This window comes from Mirounga angustirostris, unplaced genomic scaffold (genome assembly GCF_029215605.1).
Source record: "Mirounga angustirostris isolate CCGP_5_RB_7025 unplaced genomic scaffold, mMirAng1.0.hap1 SCAF_1, whole genome shotgun sequence".
NCBI classification, from domain to species: Eukaryota; Metazoa; Chordata; class Mammalia; order Carnivora; family Phocidae; genus Mirounga; species Mirounga angustirostris.
This window is the reverse complement of record NW_026991709.1, coordinates 121225974-121247479: the sequence shown is the minus strand read 5'-3', so window position 1 is coordinate 121247479 and position 21506 is coordinate 121225974. Positions and strand designations below refer to the sequence as shown.

Below are 21506 nucleotides of genomic sequence, written 5' to 3'. Positions count from 1 at the left end.
CCCGGCGGACGACCCGGCTCACGCTCTCGCAAGCCCTTGCAATCCGCGGGTGCTCGCTCAGCGGACTGGGCCGGGAGATGCCCAGGGCCCCGGCGGGGTCCGTCCGCACTCGGCCAGTGCCCAGGGAGCTCGGGCCCTAGCGAGGAGAGGCGCGCCAAGCCTCCTCGCGGCTTTCAGGTGAAAGAAAACGACTCCCCGGCTCTGCCCTTTGCTGCGGTCTCGGGGCTAAACTTCTGGCTTGGGGCTGGGGGAGGGGCGGGACGGCGAGGGGGCCGGACGGCGGTGGGGTGGAGAGAGCTGCGCGGTGGCTTTGGGAAAATCAGCCCAGAAACGCGTGTCACTGAACCAAGAAACCTCGGCCTGGCCTAGCCTGTCCGTCGCGCTTCCAGAGTGACTGGGCCGGATGGGGCTGGGGAGACGATCGGGGAGGAGGCGCCCAGGAGCTCTGCCTGAAGCCCCTCTGCCCTTCCTTGCGCTGCCCCTGGACCTAGAGACCAGACCCCTCCTCAGAATCCGCGTTGTAATCCTACGAGTTGGATGTGTGCTTTAGCAACACCAAGTAGACCCCACTCTAGTCCTGCTCCAACACGGGCGTTGCTGCGGGTCTTTGGGGGACTTCATTTGTGTGTGCACCGCTATTACATATAGAAGTCACGGGGAGGGTCTGTTCTTGAGACACGTGAGATACCAGCGGCCCAGGTGCACATGTGCTGGTGCAAAAACACAGGTATGCACACGTACAAGGTGAGATTTATATTTATGGGGTAAACATTTATACTTACGATATGTAATGGTACATATGTGTCACCTATCAGTAAGTGTGGTTCTGGGATGTTGCATCTTCTTTCTTCTTCCTCTCTCTCTTTTCACTCTCCTACCCTCTCTCCTTTCTTCTCTTTACCCATTTCTTTGTCAGTATTCTGTCATGGACTGGGAAGAAAAACAAGAGGCTGTGAGGGAGGCATTTATTCAAATCTCTCTCCTGACAAGACATTCGTTCTGATCTTTCTCCAGGGCTGAAGGGTGAATGCTCACCTACCTTCAGCAGAAGTCTGAATGGTTCCCAATCACACCTGCATGCCCGGAGATCGTCTCAGGGGAAATTAATGCTGGCAGGAAAGGCAGCTGTGCTTTTTAACAGCTAACTTAGCCTTAACAAAAGGTCTGCAATCTTAAAGTGTGAGAGAGATGCCCATCCGGTGTTTTGAATCCTCATGCCCCAAACTGCTTGGTACTGAGGGGGCCAGGGTACTTTGGGGAGGAAGGTGGACTGAAGGGGTGTCATGCAGGGGTGTGTTTTATGTCTGGACTGGCATGGCCAGAGTGGCCGCCCCAATGCTCATTACTACCACTTCCTCCTAGGCTGCCCCATCTCTGAGGAAGCCTGAGGAGCCCTTAGTGGCCTATGGCCCCAGCACCCACGGCCACCTGCATGGGTTGCCTGCTTCCCACTCAGCTCTCTGATCTAGATTCTGAGATTAAAGGAAAGGAGGACAGGGTGATGGGGCTCTTTGGAATTCAGCATCTTGAAAATGACTCCAGAGAGGGCAGCAGGGCAGTCTGGTCTGACCATTACAGTAAGAGGGAACAGGGCTCTCCTAAACTCACCTCAGTAAATAACCTCCTCTACCCACCATTGAAAGTAGCTCAAAGTAGCTTGATTGTTTTCTCCCGCTGCTCCCAGTATACACCGGCATAAGCAGCACCTCTTCAAAAACCTCTGTGGCTGTCTCCTGAGCAGGAGTGCAGGTGCTTTTCTTCTTTCTCACCCCCATCCATGCCCAGGCTAGGGGTGGGAGTGGTGTGAGGTTTGGGGCTGCTGCAGATCCACCCTAGCACCCATCCTCCCCCTGGCCTGGGCAGGGGAAAAAACAGCTGGGTCTGGCCCCAACCTGGGGGTGTGTGTGTGCTCTCTCCTCTCCTCTCCTCTCCTCTTTTTTTCTGACCACCCAGGCTGGCTCTCTGTCTCTCCCTCACCCTCACAGGCATTTCCGCTGCTGGCCTGCAGCAGCCAGGTGTAACAGCATTGTTTTGTGTGTCATCACTTCCCCGAATTCCAAACTCGGCTCCCTTTTCAGCCTTTAAGAGAGAGAGAGAGAGAGAGAGAGAGAGAGAGAGAGAGAGAGAGAGAGAGAGAGAGAGTGTGTGTAGGAGGTGGGGGTAAAGGAAGGAGTTCCACTAAAGGATTTTCTGAGTGGACAGGTCCTGCTCCTTTCAGGTATTGATCTCTCCAGGAAGCAGTGGGGCGCGCCTTGGTTTACTTCTCAACCCTCTAGGGCCGGCTGGGTAGGGCCCCGCTTCCTGGGGAGGTCGGGATCCCGTCCGGCAGGCAGACCGCGTCGAGGCTTGTTGGGGGGGGGGCATCCTCTCTCCCCGCCCCATTGCGGCGACGCCGAGCCCCAGCTCAGTGACCTCGGGGCGGTGCCCACCTCCGAGGGCCGGGCGGAGCTCCTAGCCTCTCCGCCCGGTTTTCCCGGGGCCTGCAGCTGCAGCTCAGGAGCCGCCCGTGCCTTGTCCTCCCGCGCGGGCGCCGCGGGCTGACACGGTGCGGGAGACCCGCCGACCGGGCGCGGCCCGGCTTCCGCGCCAGCCCCGCGCCCGCCCCGCGCCCGCGAGGCCCCGACAGCCGCCGTGAGCAATTCACTCGGCCCTGAGGGAGGGATGGAGGGAGACGCTTCTCTCTGCACCGCCGGGAATCCTGCAATAGGCGCCGAAGCGGCCGCGCCTCTCGGGATCCCGGCGGCGGGGTCCTGCCAGGTGAGCGGCCCAGCGGCCCCGACGCGGGCAGCGCTTCCCGGGTACGAGTCGCCTGGCCCCGCGTCGCCTCCGGCTGCTCGAACCAGGTCCCGTGGTGCCCTTTCCTGGCGGGGCCCCGAAATACTCACGGGCTTCCCGCCCTGCGCGAGGACAGAGGACCTGAGCCTGCTGCAGCCCTCTCCTTGCGGGTACGGCCTCTGCGGCGCGCGCGGCGGGAAAAGGGAAGCCTGGATGCGTTCGTTAGCACATTCCTACCCGACTGCACACCTCAACGGTCAGCACTACTCCCAGCTCCTCCTGCACCCCCATGGACGCCAGGTCTCTCTACCCCCTCACATTCCTCCATCCACTTCTCTCCAGTCAACCCTGAATCCCCTCCAGTTCTCCTTTTCCCCACTACCCTCACACACTCACCTGTTACACATACTAGTTCAGATCCTGCACATTTTGGTGGAAAACATGTCACTCTGATGCCTGGATTTTAAGCCTCTTTACACACTCAGGCACTCAGGTATCTCAAGACACAGAGTGACCTTTTGTCTGCAAGTCTGACTCCCAGAAGCCTGTTGATTCTTTGATGTCTTTGGCCCAGGGTTAGGGTGACTGGGCTGCCCCCCGGATGTTCCCTTGGTGAGGTTGCTACTTAGAGTTCTTTGGGAAGCTCATCCCTGAGGCACTTTAACACACACAGACCACTCACAGGCTTCCTCTCTGTTTTGTAGCTGAACTCCCTGCCACTCCGACAGACTGCAGCCTCGAGTGGGTGCTTGGTTCTTCTGCACATACCCACACAGCGCTAGGCCCCAGGCCAGCCGGTATTATTCTGCCTGGTTGGGATTAGCAGAGACATTTACCCAAATATGTGCTTGGGAGAAAGAGTGAGAGAGAATAGGGAAGTGGAGAGAGAGAGAGAGAGAGAGAGAGAGAGAGGAGAAGCCACTACCCATTCTGGGGAAGAACTCACAGATGAGAGCTGTTTCCAGTTGGTATCTTAGTGAATCCTACCGCCCACACCCTGTGGGTGGCTGGCCTGGGAGGTAGTAGGTTAGAGTTCTGGGCTCTTCCATACCTCACTGATGTTGGGCCTCAAGTTCACAATCACCTCTTTGCCCCAAGGAGTGTGTGCCTTACCCTTACCAGGCAGACTGCAGGGCAGTTGTAGGCATTTCTCCTGGTTGAGCCTAACTCAGGGAGAAAAGGCAGACGGGGCTGGTTCCTGGGCAATGTGGGACCTTCCCTCTCCAAAGACTTTTGGGATGCTCCCAGAGAGACAATTCTAGGGTGGCAGGAACTGCTGACCAGCTTCCTTTGGTATCCTGTGGCCATAACTCCCATGTCCCAAAGCCATTTTCTTCAGCCCTCACCCTGCCACTAGGCGCCCCCACCCCATGCTTGAGAGCGTGTTATGTTGTTGTTCAAAGTTGCCTTGTTGCCTTTCTCCACACCCAGACAGTAAGTCTTGATGGGTAGAGACTCTGTCCTCCACTTGTCACTCAGTGCTTCCCACCAGGATTGACTTAATGCATTCTAATGGCATTGCAAAGTGCCTCCACTCCACAGAGAGAATTGAAAGATGCCCCTTTCCTTGTCATAAAGCTAGAATTTCCAAGAAAGGGACTGCAGGTGGAGAAGAGTGGCCAGACCATGGAGGGCCAGCTCAGGATCTGAGAGTCCCCTGGCATTTGGGACTCTCTGCTCATTATGGCTGGACAGCCATAATGCTGAACCTTAGGCAAGGACACAGGTCACCTTCCTCATGCTGAGGACCTGTGTGAGACACGTAATAAACCTTACTAGAAATAGAGTGGTCTTTGTATCTGCAGCAGCCAGCTTATAAGGTAAGGCCTGCTGTCTGGAACCACAAGAAGGCCCATGGAGGGGTGGCTGAAAGAGCCCTTCCTCTTGGTCCTCATTCCCTGCTCAAGTTTCTCTCCACAAATGGGCACCATGTAAAGAGCCTCTGTGCAGGAGGGCAGTTTTAGATGCCGATCTTTGATGAAGTCCAGAGGAAGGGGAAGAGAAGGGCCGAGTTTTGTGCTTTGCGTTACTGGCCTTCTGAAGATTTCCCTCATGCCAAAATGGTGTGTGTGTGTGTGTGTGTGTGTGTGTATGCTGTGTAACTTGCATATGTAAACAATATGCATCTCAAGTATACAGCTTGATGTATTTTTATATACAATGCACCATGTAACCACCGCCCTGATCAAGATATGGAATGTTAGGGCGCCTGGGTGGCTCAGTCAGTTGAGCATCTGACTCTTGGTTTCCGCTCAGGTCATGATCTCAGGGTGGTGAGATCAAGCCCCTGAGTTGGGCTCCACACTCAGTGGGGAGTCTGCTTGAGATTCTGTCTCTCCCTCTGCCCTCCCCACTGTGCTCTTTCTCTCTCTTTCAAATAAATAAATCTTTAAAAAAAAGGATATGGAATGTTAACATTTTTGACACCTCAGAAGGTCCCCTTATATTTTTTCCTCTTTAATACCTACTCCTAAGTATAACTGTATTCTGATTTCCATCACCATAGATTAACTTTGCCTGCATATAAATGGGGCATACAACATGTACTCTTTTGTGTCTGGTTTCTTCTGCATAACATATTTTTGATATCCATTCATCTTGTTGCATATGTCAGACATTAATTTCTCCTTATTGCTGTATAATATTCCACAATTTGCTTATCTGTTTGCCTATTACTGGACATCTGTGTTCTTTCCAGGTTTGAGATATCATGAATAAAACTGCTGTCAACATCTTTGTACATTTCTTTTTGTAAAGGGAATTTTATTATTCTTGAGTGAATACCTAGGAGAATAGGCATATGTGTAGTTTTAGAAGATATTGCCCGATGGTTTTCCAGAGTAGAACAAACTACAGCACTGTACAGACAGACAGACATGCTGTAACAGGGCCTTTTCCTTATAGATAGCACTCTCTGAAGACCACTGTGTACTCCAGCAATTATCATCAGCATCATTATAAAGGAATAAAATAGATACCTTTTATTAAGCACTTATTTTGAGCCAGGAAGTTTACGTGCATGCTCTCATTTCATTTTTATGACAAATCCAAGGTGTTGGTACTATTCCCATTTTATAGATGAAGAAACTGAGGTACAGGGAAGTTAAGTAACTTGCCAAAGGCCCCCAGTCAATAAATGGCAGCTTGACTCTGGAGCCCTGGGTTCTGAGCCTCTGAGCCCTGAGCCTCCATTTGCTGGTGCAAGGTCAGGAAGTCCTTTCTTCCATCTGACCAAATCTAGTCCTTTCTTCCATCTGACCAAATCTAGCTGTTATTTATGAGACCCATTTCTTATAACCTCTGGTCTTCCCCATATACACTGTCACACCCAGGTCTGAGATCTTTGTACACACACATATGCACACAGTCTTTCTCATAGCCACACACACTCACTGTGAAAATGGGGATGCGGGCCAATTCAGTGAAAAACACACAGTTTGCCAAGCCCTGGGCTTAGCAACCTGAAGGTATGCCTCTTGGGTTAGGGAATTTGCAGAAGATTGGACAAGGGACAGTCCTGCTTCTGGATGCTACAGAGTAGAATTTAGAGGCCATCCTTCTCTGAGAAGAGATGGGCATTTTGTCCTCCTCCCAAATGCTGAGCCAAGCCCATGACCATGATGCTTTAGGGGCATTAGCCTGGGTATGTCTTCACCTGCAGGGTTTGTCCAGGGATGTTCATCTTCTCCTAGAAGGAGATGAGAACCTGGGGATGTTGCACTTTGCCTGGGAAAGTGTTAAGCAGGGAGGCAGATTTGTGTGGTCTGAGTTGGGAGAAAGCATAAAGTCTGGAGAACTGCACTTCCGGCAGGAGGACTTGACTGGGCCCTGCAGGCAGTGGTCACTTGGAGGAGAGCCAACAGCTTTCTTGTGGTCCTAAGGATGTTGTTACCAAGTATCCAAGCCCCTGGGTTTGAGTGAGAGGAGTGTGCTGGCCCTGTGGGTGGAGGCGATATATGGGCATTACACTCTGTGTAGCTGGCTCCTCCTCAGGCCCCTTTTTAGACTAATTGAGGGCTTGCTGGGCTCTGGGTTTGTAATTGGGGGTAATTGCTGACAGGCTGCTGTGGTGGTACAAGCAGGCTTTTGTTGGGGAAACAGTGGTCAGGATTTTGGTGCTTTGAGTGGGAACAGTCCAGCATTCTGGTGTGCTCTGTTCCAGCTGAGCCTTTTGCTAGGAGGCAACATTTCTGAGGAATGGGGACTGGTAGCCTGTATGAACAGGAAGGGACCCACTCACTTAGGTGATGGGAACTCCGGTCCAGAAACATACAAGGTCTGCTTTAGGCCATAGAGGTAGTGCAGATGGAAGGGAGGTCCTGGTACTATAATTGATGCATGCCCCCCACAGGCTGGGAGGCACCATGGTGGAGTGGTTAACACAGACCTCTGTCCCAATTCTTATGGACATCAGCCTGGGAAATTATGGAACCTTGCTGAGTTTTAGAATTTTATCATTTTTTTTTTTTAATTTTTTAAAAAGATTTTATCTATATAAGAGAGAGAGGGTGCACGGGCAGGGGGAGGGGCAGAGGCAGAGGGAGAAGCAGGCTCCCCACTGAGCAGGGAGCCCTACAGGGAGCTTGATGCCAGGACCCTGAGACCATGAGCTGAGCCGAAGGCAGATGCTTAACTAACTGAGCCACCCCGGCCCCCCTCTTTTGCCTTATTTTTTTTTAAAGATTTTATTTATTTATTTGACAGAGAGACAGCGAGAGCAGGAACACAAGCAAGGGGGAGTGGGAGAGGGAGAAGCAGGCCTCCTGCTGAGCAGGGAGCCCCATGCGCGGCTCCATCCCAGGACCCTAGGATCATGACCTGAGCCGAAGGCAGCTACTTAATGACTGAGCCACCCAGGCACCCCATCTCTTTTGCCTTTTTAAAAAATATTGATTTATTTTAGAGAGCGAGCTTGTGCAAGCAGGGGGAGGCTGAGGGGCAGAGGGAGAGGGAGAGAGAGGCAGAGAAGCATGCGGATGCGGACTCAATCCCAGAACTCTGAGATCATGACCTGAGCCAAAACCAAGAGTCAGAGGCTTAACTGACTGAGCCACCCAGGCGCCCCCAATCTTTTGCTTTTATAAACAATACTGTAATGTATAATCTGGTATATATCTATTTTTGTAGGTATGTGCATATATCTGTAAAAAAATTCTACAAGAGTTAGGTCAAAGGATGTCAAAGGGTGTGTGCATTTGTAACTTTGGGATATTACCAGTTACCCTTCTTATTAATGGAACCACTATATATTCCCTAAGAAGTGTATGGGATTCCTGTTTTTCCACAGCTTCACTAACACACATCTTTCTTTTTAAGAAATAAATCTTACAGATATAGTTGAGGACCCTCCTGTACCTTTCCTTGATCCCTCTCTGCCCCTCCCTGTCCTGAGGTGATCACCATGGTAAACTTGGTGCTTAATAATCCCATAACTGGTTTTATACTTGTACTACATGTGTATCCATTTCTAGGCAGTACTTAGTATTGTTCTGTGTTTTTATAACTTTATATGAATGGTATCCTGCTGTTGCAGAAAGACACGTGCTTGCTTTTTCATTCAACCTTATGTTTGTGAAAAGTTCCTAGTTGATACACAAAGACAAGCTCCGTTCATTTTCACTATGTAGCACCATTCCATTGTATGCACACACCACCGTTTATTTATCCACGTTCCCGTTGAGGGATGGTTGGGTTATTTACTATTCTTTGCTCTGTTACCAGTGGTCCTTCTAGGGACATTCTTTTTTTTTTTTTTTTTTTTTAAATTCTTATGTTAATCCCCATACATTACATCATTAGTTCTAGATGAAGTGTTCCATGATTCATTGTTTGTGCATAACACCCAGTGCTCCATGCAGAATGTGCCCTCCTCAATACCCACCACCAGGTTAACCCATCCTCCCACCCCCCTCCCCTCCAGAACCCTGTTTGTTTTTCAGAGTCCATCGTCTCTCATGGTTCGTCTACCCCTCCGATTTCCCCCACTTCATTCTTCCCCTCCCGCTACCTTCTTCTTCTTCTTTTTTTTTTCTTAACATATATTGCATTATTTGTTTCAGAGGTAGAGATCTGAGATTCAACAGTCTTGCACAATTCACAGCGCTTACCAGAGCACATACCCTCCCCAGTGTCTATCACCCGGTCACCCCATCCCTCCCACCCCACCCCCCACTCCAGCAACCCTCAGTTTGTTTCCTGAGATTAAGAATTCCTCATATCAGTGAGATCATATGATACATGTCTTTCTCTGTTTGACTTATTTCACTCAACATAATACCTTCCAGTTCCATCCACGTCGTTGCAAATGGCAAGATCTCATTCCTTTTGATGGCTGCATAATATTTCTAGGGACATTCTTATATATGTCTGCTAGTACTCATGTGCTACAGTTTACCCAGAGGTGGGACTGCTCGAACAAAGGGCACAGACATCTTCAAACTTTACTAGTTATTGTTGAACAGCTTCTTCATCTGTAAATCAGAGAGAGTGATGCCTGTACCCTGGGAAGTTTGTGTCAATGAGTGAGATGGTAGAATGGGAGAGAATCTGGGTTTGGATTTCAGCAGATCTAGACTTAAATCCTGGCTCTGTGATTTATTTGCTGTGCGACTTTGGGCCTGTTATTTAGCCTCTCTGTGCTTCAGTTTCCTCATCTGCAAAACAGTAATGATAGTATCTAGGTCACAGGGTTCCTGAGAAGACGAAATAGGATTCAGTGTGAAAAGTAACACAGGGTCTGGCACAGAGGAGGCACTAAAAAATCTCAGCAATTATTATTATTATTATTATTTATTTTTTATTAAGTAAACTCTTCCCCCAATGTGGGCATCAAACTCACAACCCCGAGATCAAGAGTTGCATGCTTGGGGCTGGCGCCTGGGTGGCGCAGTTGGTTAAGCTTCTGCCTTTGGCTCAGGTCATGATCCCAGGGTCCTGGGATGGAGTCCTGCTCAGTGGGGAGCCTGCTTCTTCCTCTCCCTCTCCACTACCTCCTGCTTGTGTGCTCTCTCTCTTTCTGCCAAATAAATAAATAAATAAAATATTTAAAAAAGAGTTGCATGCTCTATTGACTGAGCCAGACAGGTGCCCCAGTGATGATGATGATGATGATATCTTTGATCTCTTTGTTTTTTAACCTCTTATTATGGTAGATTTCAAACCTAAAATATAGGAGAGAGGATAGTACAATGAACCCTCATGTGGTTTCCTCTATATCCCCACCCTTTTCTTCACCCATCCCTGATGAGATTCTTTTGACGTGAATCCCAGAGATCCCATCTATTACTCCACTCATAAATATGTAAATTTATGTCCCTAAAATATAAGCACTTAAAAGAAGCATAGCTACTACACCATCACCATACCTAAAAATTGAGAGGGATTTTTTAGTATGTCAAGTTCACAGTTAATACTCAAATCTTCTCAATAATCTCAAAAGGATTTTACTGCTGGTTTGTTTGAGTCAGGATCCAAACAAGATCCGTACATTACATTTGGTTAATATGTCTCTTAAGTGTCTTTTAACCTATAAATATCTGTCCTCTCTCTTTTTCCCTCCTTGCAGTATATCTGTTAACAACGGTGGGGCGTTTGTCCTATGGAGTTTCTCCCAGCCTGGATTTTGCTGATTGCATCCCTGTGGCATCTTCTAGCATGCTCCCCTGTCCTCTATTTCCAGTGCATTGTAGATCTAGAGGCTTGGTTAGGTCATGTTTGATACTTTGGCAAGAACACTTCACCAACAGTGTTCCCTAGTTCTATCAGGGGACACTAATGTCTGTTTTTTTCTCTTTTGGATCTTAACAGCCATTGATGACCACTATTTAGAGCCATTATTCATTAGAGTTCATTAGCACAATGGTGGTATTCTAATTCTGTCATTCCTTCTTCATTAATTAACTGGACTATTCCATAAAGAGAAACTTCTCCTTATCAACTATTTGCCTTCCCTGAGGTAGAGTCCTTCAAGGACAGGGAGGATGAATGATAGATTCTTCTTATATTTGATGACAGTGACAGTGGGACTCTATGTGATCGTTTAGGAAACAGCTGATTTTGTGGGTCCTGAAAGATATTAGGCAGTGTCTTCCATTCAAAAGCAGAAAGGGAAAAAGAAGTGAACAAATGCACCCTAATCACATCATTTCTTTCTTTCTTTTTTTTTTTTTTTAAGATTTTATTTATTTGAGAGAGAGAGAATGAGAGACAGAGAGCACGAGAGGGAAGAGGGCAGAGGGAGAAGCAGACCCCCTGCTCAGCAGGGAGCCCGATGTGGGACTCGATCCCGGGACTCCAGGATCATGACCTGAGCCGAAGACAGTTGCTTAACCAACTGAGCCACCCAGGCGCCCGCATCATTTATTTCTTCACACACATTTGTTGGACCCTTTCCTATGCAGTGGCTGTTTTGGGCATGGGGATGCTGAGAGGAGCAATGCATGATTTCTGCCCATGGGGAGCTCCAGGTGACAAGTGCACAGCCTTAAGACAGCTACCCCAAACCAAGACACAGGCGCCATAGGATGGAAGATAAAGAAAGGAAGGATTTCTGGCTGGGTAATCTGGGAAGTCCTGATGGGTAAAGGTCAGGTCCCCCAGGAGAGGCCATAGTAGGGCTGAGCTGCTCATCAGTGCTACTGTAGGTGCTGGGGGTCAGGGACAGCATGTGATTACTCTAACCAAGGGGCGCTTTCAGCTGCATACTAGTCAGTGCCCAGGGAAATGCCAAGTGCTCTGGTGGACATAAGAAATGACCTCGTTTCCACCCTTGAAGAGTTTTCTTCAGTCTGGGAAGAAAAAACACACATTTGACCCACAATAGATCAACAAGCACTGGGTGTAATTCAACAAATTTTTTTTTTAAGATTTTATTTATTTATTTGACAGAGAGACACAGTGAGAGAGGGAACACAAGCAGGGGGAGTGGGAGAGGGAGAAGCAGGCCCCCCCGCGGAGCAGGGAGCCCAATGCGGGGCTCGATCCCAGGACCCTGGGAACATGACTTGAGCCGAAGGCAGACGCTTAATGACTGAACCACCCAGGGGCCCCTCAATAAAAATTTTTTTACATCAAAATATAGTTTTCCCATAAGTGTCTTTTTTTTTTATTATGTTATGTTAGTCACCATACAGTACATCATTAGTTTTTGATGTAGTGTTCCATGATTCATTATTTGCATATAGCACCCAGTGCTCCATGCAGAATGTGCCCTCTTTAATACCCATCACCAGGCTAACCCATCCCCTCACCCCCTCCCTTCTGAAACCCTCAGTTTGTTTCTCAGAGTCCATAGTCTCTCATGGTTCGTCTGATTCCTGCCCTCCTTCATTTTCCCCTTCCTTCTCCTAATGTCTTTCATGCTATTCCTTATGTTCCACAAATAAGTGAAACCATATGATAATTGACTTTCTCTGCTTGACTCATTTCACTTAGCATAATCTCCGGTTCCATCCACGTTGATGTAAAAGTTGGGTATTCATCCTTTCTGATGGCTGAGTAATATTCCATTGTATATATGGACCACATCTTCTTTATCCATTCATCTGTTGAAGGGCATCTTGGCTCTTTCCACAGTTTGGCTTTTGTGGACCAATGTTATGGACAGTGGTGTGCATGTGGCCCTTCTTTTCACTACATTTGTATCTTTGGGCTAAATACCCAGCAGTGCAATTGCTGGGTCATAGGGTAGCTCTATTTTTAACTTTCTGAGGAACCTCCACACTGTTTTCCAAAGTGGCTGCACCAGCTTGCATTCCCACCAACAGTGTAAGAGGGTTTCCCTTTCTCCATAACCTCTCCAACATTTGTTGTTTCTTGCCTTGTCAATACTTGCCATTCTAACTGGTGTAAGGCGGTATCTCAATGTGATTTTGATTTGAATTTCCCTGTTGGCTAACGATAATAACATTTTTTCATGTGTTTTTTAGTCATTTGTACTCAACAAATTTTTGAATGTTTATTGTATACTCCAGAAGTAGGCTCTCAAGATGAGTTGGGCATGCCCTCTACCTCCAACAGGCCATTTGATCATCTCAGTAGGTTCATGGTCTAGGTGCTCTGTACCCCTCCTCTCATCACGAACTAGAGGTGCATCCTTAGTCATGTGGGCCTTCTGTCTGCCCTACTAGGCATGGTAATGGTGACTTGCCTAGCTGCATCTTCTCAGCTGCTTGCTGTTCATCCTTCAAGTTGGCTCATCACCTCTTGGAGGTCTTCCCTGGCCTGATCCTCTACATCAGCAGGCTGGGTTGGGGGTTAGAGCTCTCATGGCACTTTGTGCTTCCTTGTATCTCAGCAATTATTACCCTCTTTTGTAATATATAATATATATATATATTCCCCCCCCCACCTTTTTAAAATAGGCTCCAGGCCCAGTGTGGAGCCCAACACAGGGCTTGAACTCACAACTCTTGAGATCAAGACCTGAGCCGAGATCAAGAGTTGGAGGCTTAACCAACTGAGCCACACAGGTGCCCTATATGTATATATGTTTTAATTGATTTTTTCCCATCTTCTACTAGACTGTGAATTCTTTGAGGGCAGTGGTTGTGTTCTTAATATCTTTGTATACTTAGTGCCTGATGTATCTGTGTGTCTGGCAGAAAATGTTAAATGAATACCTCTAATTCCATACGTAATGCTTCTTTCTTTCAGGTGAAGATTAGCCTGAGAAAAGATTAGATATTCAAATGTTATAAGTCACTGACACTTTAGTATGAATTGCTCCAGGATTTAATTATAGTCCTGTGAGAGGTAGAAGCTGGGAGTGGGAAGGAATCGAAGACAATTGTTACGGGTCCAAATGTGCGTGTTCAGTGATAGTGAGGGGTCAGCATAAAGAGGAGGGGAACTCAGGATGGGAGAGGGTCCTGGAAGGCTCTAGGGCAAGGGCAGCCAGCAGCCTCCAGAGGCTTTTGAGTGTGGGAAGTCAGGCACAGCTTCCGGTGTGCCAGGCCTGGCGGCGCTAGGGTGCAGGACGCTGACCAAGTGCAGCGCGTCCCAGCGGGCCGGAAAGGGGGCTCGCCCGAGCGTGGGGGGCTTCCTCGCTTTGTACCGCGCCACTTCCCCCACGGAGGCCCGCCGGAAGCGGCGGCTGGCGGTCGGGGCCAGGCGGGCGTTATCTCTCGCCGCGGCGCGCAGGAAACCGCAGGAGCCGGAGCCCAGCACGCGGAACCTTACCGTCCGGACCTGGAGCTCTGGCCGCGGGGCGCGCGAGCTCACGGCGCGCAGAGCGCGCATACGGGGAGCCCCGGGCGGACTGAGGGGTTCTGCACAGCGGTCGCCTGGTCATCTCCCTGCCTCCTTGGTGCCTTCAGCGAGACCGGGCGGCCTCTGACTTTCCTACCGTCAAGGCCGGCCGGCTCTCACTGCCTCCCACTGCGAAGCCCTGCTTCGGATGCCTGTCCCAGGAAGGGACTAGAGCATCGGCCCTGAGATGGGGGGTCTGACGGCAGCTTCGCTGTGGCCGCTTCCGGAGACGTTTACCAGGGGCTTTTAAGACCCAAAGAAGGTGCAGCTAAGGCATTCTTTAGGTAGGGGCACCACTGGAGACAAGGTGAGGTCTACATGGAGGATACACCTTGTGTGGGAATGGCTAGCACTTCATTAAGGACAGGCGGGACTGCCTTGGCCCGCATTTATTTGCTTCTTTCTTTCTCCTTTCCTTCTTTTCTTCTAGATTTATTTATTTGAGAGAGAGAGAACCCGCGCGTGCCAGGGGCAGAGGGAGAGGGAGAGAATCCTCAAGCAGACTCCTCGCGGAGCATGGAGCCCTATGCTGGCTGGATCCCAGGACCCTGAGATCATAACCCCGGCAGAGTCCGGGGCTTCACCGACTGAGCCCCCCAGGCGCCCTGGCCCTACTTTTCAATGAGAAATGGGTGCCCATGTGTTGTGGGACTGGGCAAAGGCTTCTAGGACATTATTTATATGTCAAGGGATGGTCTTTCCTTAATCTGAAGAGTATTTGAATAGAAAACACAATCATGTAGGCTTGGGTGTGCCCACAGCACACAGTTGCCCATTCATACTGCATACTTGTATGCTCACATATGTACACACAGTTGTCCCCACAGATACATGTGTCTTCCCTTGTGTGTAGGATGCGCGCTCGTGTGTGCGCGCGCGCGCGCACACCCACACCCACACCCACACCCACACCCACCCCTTTTGTGTCCAGGTTGAGTCTTAGGAAATCTGTCCATATAGAATGTCTATTATATATGGCAGCCTGTGTTTACCGAATGCTTCCTGATATTTCTTCATTTTTCAGGTCTGGGAAGGAGATTTCTGTTAAGATCCCACCAGATTTTCTTTGGCACCTGGGGCTTTGGGGCAAAGTTTTTTTTTTCCTCTTCAAATTTTACACTATAGGAGCCATCTGGGAGAAGGAGGCTTCTGCCACATATATGGGTTTGCTTGAGACTGCTGTCCCCCAAAGACTGCCCTGAGGTGCCACTCCACGGTTGGTAGAATTTGTCATTCATTTATTCATGCATTCAGATGAACTTACCTAGGCATCTCCTCTGAACTGGCCCTGTGATAGGCCTGGGATCTAGAGAAGAAAGCTTTCTTCTTGCCCTTGGGGGAGAGCAGTTTAGTGGGGAGTTGGATGTGTAAACAGACAAATGTAAATATGGATGATAAGAACTGTGATGGGGGAAGGTCAAGGCTGCGGGAGTGTGGGGGAAGTCTTTTTTTTTTTAAAGCTAGAAGCGTTTTTGTTTTTTTTTTTAAGATTTTATTTATTTATTTGAGAGAAAGAGTGAGCAGCTGTGAGAGAGAGAGCATGAGCAGAGGGAGAGGGAGAAGCAGACTCCCTGTTGAGCAGAGAGCCTGATGTGGGGCTCGATCCCAGGACCCTGAGATCATGACCTGAGCTGAAGGCAGTCGCTCAACCAACTGAGCCACCCAGGTGCCCCTGGGGGTAGTCTTTCTGGAGGAGATGATGCTAGGGCTAAGTCTTGAAGGATGAGTAAGAGTCAGGGAAGGTAAGAAGTATGTATGTAAAGGCCCAGAGCTGAGGGAGGGAGTGGTGCTCTCTGAGAACCACTAGTGGCTGGATTTAGCAGTGTTCATTGTGGGGCAGGGGCAATGGGCAGTGGGCTCTGAGGCTGGCCATGTTGATAAGGTCTAAATCACGGAGGGCTCGCCTCCCTGAGGGACTTGGACTTCTTTCTGAGGCCGCTGGAGGTGTTCTATGGGAGTGGAAGGGAGGGCTTGTGTGCTGGGAAGATGATTTTGGCTGCAGTGTGGAGAGTCCAGGGGGAGAGATCAGGGCCTGCACTAAGGAAGGAGCAGGTGGTTGGAGACACGGGCACACCCTGAGAGGCATTTAAGAAGTGGAGTCTATGATGGGTGCCTGGGTGGCTCAGTCGTTAAGCGTCTGCCTTCGGCTCAGGGCATGATCCCAGGGTCCTGGGATCGAGCCCCGCATTGGGCTCCCTGCTCAGTGGAGAGCCTGCTTGTCTCTCTCCTCTGCCTGCCGCTCCCCCTGTTTGTGCTCTGTCTCTCTCTCTGTGTGTCAGATAAATAAATAAAAATCATAAAAAAAGAATAAAGAAGTGGAATCTATGAGACTGGACTGATTGGAGGGGGAAGGAGGGAGGAGTCAGAACCACTCCCAGGTTTCTGGGCTCGGCTGCTGGACACAGCACTTGGCCATTCCCTGAAACAGGGCAGGCTGGAGGCACAGGTTTCTTAGGCCAGATGATTGTGTGGAACACATTGCATTTGAGGTTCCTGAGGGGCATTCAGGTAGAGATGTCTGGAAGGCAGTGGGACACACAGACCTGGCCTCAGGGGAGAGGTTGGGCAAGATGAAGTCACCCAGGGAAGGTGTGGGGAAAGAGAAGAGAACATTGAAGGAGAGACATGGGTAGAGTGGGGAGCCTGTAACTTGTCTGGGCAGGAGCAGCCAAAGAAGCTGGAGGTGACTTAGGGTGTGCCATGTTGCAGAGACCTTGGGAAGATGTTGGTCAGGCCTGCTCAGGACCCTCCCTCCACCCACACTCTCTAGCTCCTTGGGCCTGGGGCTCCTTGTGCCTTATGGAGTGATCGGTATTTCAGTGGTGACAGAGTCTCTCTGATGGAGAAAATTCAGATACTGCAGTAGATTAGTTGTGGGATGAAGTGGGGGCTTCTTATGTGCTTTAAATACTCATAGTTCCTGTTTATGCAACTCTTATGAGGTGCCGGTTACACATAGTATTTTGTTTGATCTTTAAACAACTCTTTTCAGATAGATAGTATTTTCTCTACTTTACAAATGAGTAAACTGCAGCTCAGGGAGGTTAAATGTCTTGCCAGCGTCCTACAGCTAGTTAGAACTGGAGCTGGGATGTGGAGTCAGGTCTCTTTGCTTTATAGGACCCGCATTTTGTTTGTTGTTTCTGTATTTTACTGCCTTATGCTTTTTTCCTTAGTGCACGTTCAGTGGTGGCTGCCTCCTGGATTGGCATCTGAGGCTGGCCTGGCTTGCCCACACCCTTCAAACCTCCAGGCCACGGGGACTTCAGAGGAGGCCTGTATCCCAGATTAGCCCTAAAGACAACATGCTCCTGAAGAAGAAAGAGGAGGTCTAGGCACAGCCAAGGCCTGTGATGGGAAGGGCTTCCCGAGTATCAGTGGGGAACTTCCTCCTGGAAAAGCCACGAGAGGGGCAGTTCCTCTCCTGGGCCAGGCATCAGGGAGTCAGGGCCCCAGCTGTTCCTGCCCAGCCGCCCGCAGCCCTGAGCGCCCACCGGAGACAGGAGGCCCTGCCTGCTCACTGCCCATTGTCCCGGCACCACAGCGCCGCTTCCCATGCGCCTCCTGTTTATACAGGAAGCCCCTGCTCGGGGATGCCACCTCCCAATCCTGATGGCTGGATGCAGGCTTGAATTCCTCCCAGGCAACCCCGGTGAGCGACGACTAGAGTGAGTTATCACTGCTCAGGGACTTTAAGAATTAGGATCGCAGAGTGGGTAAAAGCCTGGCCTTCTTGTGGTTGTCGTGGGTTTGAATCTGACCACTCATTAGTTGCATGACCTGGGGCATTCACTCCAAGTCTATGAGTGCAGGTCCCTCCTCTGTAACATGGGGAGTGTTATTGCTGCCTATCTCACAGGTTTGATGTAAGGATAAATGAAATATGGAAGTAAAGTATCTGGAACACAGTATATGTGCTCGATAAATTATAGATTTCATTGTTGTTGTTACTTGATCTTCTCACTTTTAATTGCACCAAATTTCAGCTGTATTTCAATTGCAGGTGATAGTTTTAAAATATGGCCTCCAGGGGCAGCTGGGTGGCTCAGCCGGTTGAACATCTGCCTGCAGCTCAGGTCATGATCCTGGGGTCCTGGGATTGAGCCCGACGTCCCTCCTCAGTGGGGAGCCTGCTTCTTCCTCTCCTTCCCGCTCGTGCTCTCTCTCGCTATCTCTGTCTCTCTCTCTCAAAAAATTAAATAAAATCTTAAAAAAAATAAGGCCTCCAAATTCTGTGACACTTCTCCCATTGAGAGGTAGGGTCTATGTGCCCTCCCTTTGGATCTCTGTGGGCTTGTGACCACCTTGACCAATATGGTATAGTAGAAGTGACACTGAGTGATTTCTCAGGCTTTGTTTTGGTTGTTGGAACATTTATACTTGGAGCCCTAAATCACCATGTAAGAATCTAACTACCCTGGGTGTGCCTGGCTTGCTCAGTCAGTAGAGCATGTGACTCTTGATCTCAGGGTCATGGAGTTCAAACCCCACATTGGGCATGGAGCCTACCAAAAAAAGAAAAAACCAAAAAACAAACAAACTAACTACTCTGGAGTTTGTTAGGGAATAGGGGAATTCTTCTTGGGTGTACTGTCAGCAGGTGGGAATAGTTTTTTCCATTTCAATAAAAACTTACTGAGTTTCAAAATGGTAGACTGCCCTCAAACTGGAATTTCCTCCCTTACCCACAGAAGATGGTAAAAATTAAAAAGATAAAATAACAAAACAGGGTTACGCTTAAATTATGAAGGGATACTCTTGGTAGACCAGTATTAAAGTTCCTAGAATAAAGAAGTAAATAGCATGTGATAGCCATAAGCTGAAGAGCTTCTGAGTTCATGGCCAAAACATATGTGGAATTATGTCTCAGAAGAGATGCACACAATCAAGAATCACCAACCAATAAACAGTTGTCAAGCACTTACTGTGTATTGAGACTTTGTCACTATTATCTGTGTGTTTTTACAGTCACTGCTTGTTTAGAGTTACCTACATGTTTCCATTTTCTTTGCTCACCCATTCCTTCCTTCTGAGTTTAAGTTCCTTCTTCCTGAAGTAGATGGTTTCATAGTGTTTTCACCAAAGATGAGTAGTAAGTTTTTTGCTGAAATTTAAAAATTTCATTCTTCCTCTTAAATGTTAATATAGCTGGATATAGAACACTGAAATTGACAGTTATTTTTCTTTAGCACTGGAAGATACTTGGAATATTCTATCACTTTCTGGCATCTGTAGAGAAGTTGAGAAGTCTGCAGTAAGCCTAATTGTTTCTTTGTAGTTAATGTGTCTATTCTCTCTAGTTGCTTTTAAGGTTTTATTTTGGTGGTCTGCAATTTTATTTTATTTTTTTAAAAGATTTTATTTTATTTATTTATTTGACAGAGAGAGACACAGCGAGAGAGGGAACACAAGCAGGGGGAGTGGGAGAGGGAGAATCAGGCTTCCCGCTGAGTAGTGACCCTGATGCGGGGCTCAATCCCAGGACCCTGGGATCATGACCTGAGCCAAAGGCAGACACTTAACGACTGAGCCACCCAGGTGCCCTGTGGTCTGCAATTTTAATATGATATATTTAGGCATGAAATTATTTTTATATAATCTGCTTGGGGATTGGAGTGATTTTTCCTTACTAAGATTCATATTTTTATCATTATTGAGAATCCTTGGTTGTTATATGTTTTAATATTACCCCTCTCCCATTCCTTTTGTTCTTTCCTGTTACATTTTTGTCAGACCTTCTCATTCCCTTTTTCTTTTCTTTTAATTATCTTTCATTCTTTCCAATCTTTTTAAAAAAAGATTTTATTTATTTATTTGACACAGAGGGAGAGCACGAGTCAGGGGGCAGAGGGAGAGGGAGAAGCAGGCTCCCCACTGAGCAGGGAGCCCAATGCAGGACTCAATCCCAGGACCCTGGGATCATGACCTGAGCTGAAGGCAGATGCTTAACTGAGCCACCCAGGTGCCCCTCTCTCTGTGCAATCTTATGAGTGATTTCCTCATAGCTCTTTCTAATTCAGTAATTCTCTTTTCATCTCCATCTAATCTACAACTAGACTCATGTATTAAAATTTTAATTTTGCATTTCTAGAAGTTTTATTTGGTTCTTCAAAAACCTGCCTGGTATTTCATTATGGTTTCTGTTTCTTCTCTTTTCCTTTTTTATTATTTTAAATATACTTATTTCATTGTCTCTCAGAATGTTCAGTTATCAAAAGCTCTTGATATATCATTTCAACTATTGTGTCTGAAAGCTCTTGTTCATGGTAAACTTCTTTTTGTATGGTTTGCTATTTTCATAGGTGATTTCTTTCCCTACAGGACTTCTGTACTGCCTGAGTTGTAGGAATGACCCTACAGAGAGGTTTTATTTTGCTTGTATTTTGTTTGTTAATTATTTGACTTGGAATATCTGCACAATGTATGTGGTATATGTCCAACTCTAAACCATCATCTGATATAAGCTTGGTGTTTTGGTTTCTTTTTTTTTTTTTAAGATTTTATTTATTCATTTGAGACACAGAGATACAGAGAGAGAGAGAGAGAAAGCATGAGCAGGGAGAGAGGCAGAGGGAGAGGGAGAAGCAGGCTCCTCACTGAGCCAGGAACCCAATGTGGGGCTCGATCCCAGGACCCTGGGATCACGACCCGAGCCAAAGGCAGACGCCCAACCATCTGAGCCACGCAGGTGCCCCAAGTGTTCTGGTTTTTCATGAGAGACCAGGAAGAGACTCTTTGTCTCTGGGCTGCTGAGAGTTTTTCTAGCCCTCTTTCACTAAGGGTGCAGCTCTTCAAAAGTCCTGACTTTAGGTAGGATACTCCTAATTTAACTCGAATGATCCCAAAGCCCTGTCTCTTGTCCCTGTAAGATGGTGAGAACTGAAGCTTCTCATCTTTAGAGATACTTTCCAGTCTATAAGCCCTCTGCCCCTTATCAAGGGTTTCTCCAGTATCAGCTCGTGTGTTTTTCTTTTGGCTTTCCATTCCCTCTATTTCTGGTATCTAGGGATTTCTCTTTCTTGAGAGCTAGAATTTGAAAAATGGATATTTTTTTAAGTTATTTTTAAGTCTAGAATTTCTGTGAGCTTGTAATGGAAGACCTTTTTTTTTTTTCTTTATAGCTTTTGGTCACAATGAGCCTTTCCAAGCCCTTTGTATATGTTCTCTCAGATCATCCTCACAAGAACTCTGAGACACAGATGTTATTCATCAGCTTTCTTTCATGTGTTATGAGACTGAGACTTGGTTCATTTAAGTGTTATCCTAGATCAGGCAGGTAGGAAATGGCCTTGGCAAGATTTGAACCTAGGTTTCTCTGATTTCCCCTTAACGTAGCATGTAGGAAGTTATGGTAGCTCCCTTCCCCCCAGTCATTTTGTTATGAAAATCATAATACATATACAACCCATCCATATTCTATAATTATAATTTTTCTTTATTTGCTTTATTATTATATCTATTTACCCGTCCTCTCTTTTTTAAAA

The 21506-nt window shown here is 47.9% G+C and overlaps 1 protein-coding gene across 1 annotated transcript; it reads left to right on the top strand.

Annotated features, from left to right (window-relative positions):
• The first annotated feature begins 77 nt into the window (after window positions 1–77).
• FOXL2NB (FOXL2 neighbor) lies at window positions 78–3355 on the top strand. Its single transcript, XM_045902145.2, is given in 4 exon segments — window positions 78–177; window positions 2487–2631; window positions 2708–2945; window positions 3350–3355. Coding segments are annotated over 4 exon segments (489 nt in total).
• The last annotated feature ends 18151 nt before the right edge of the window (window positions 3356–21506 follow it).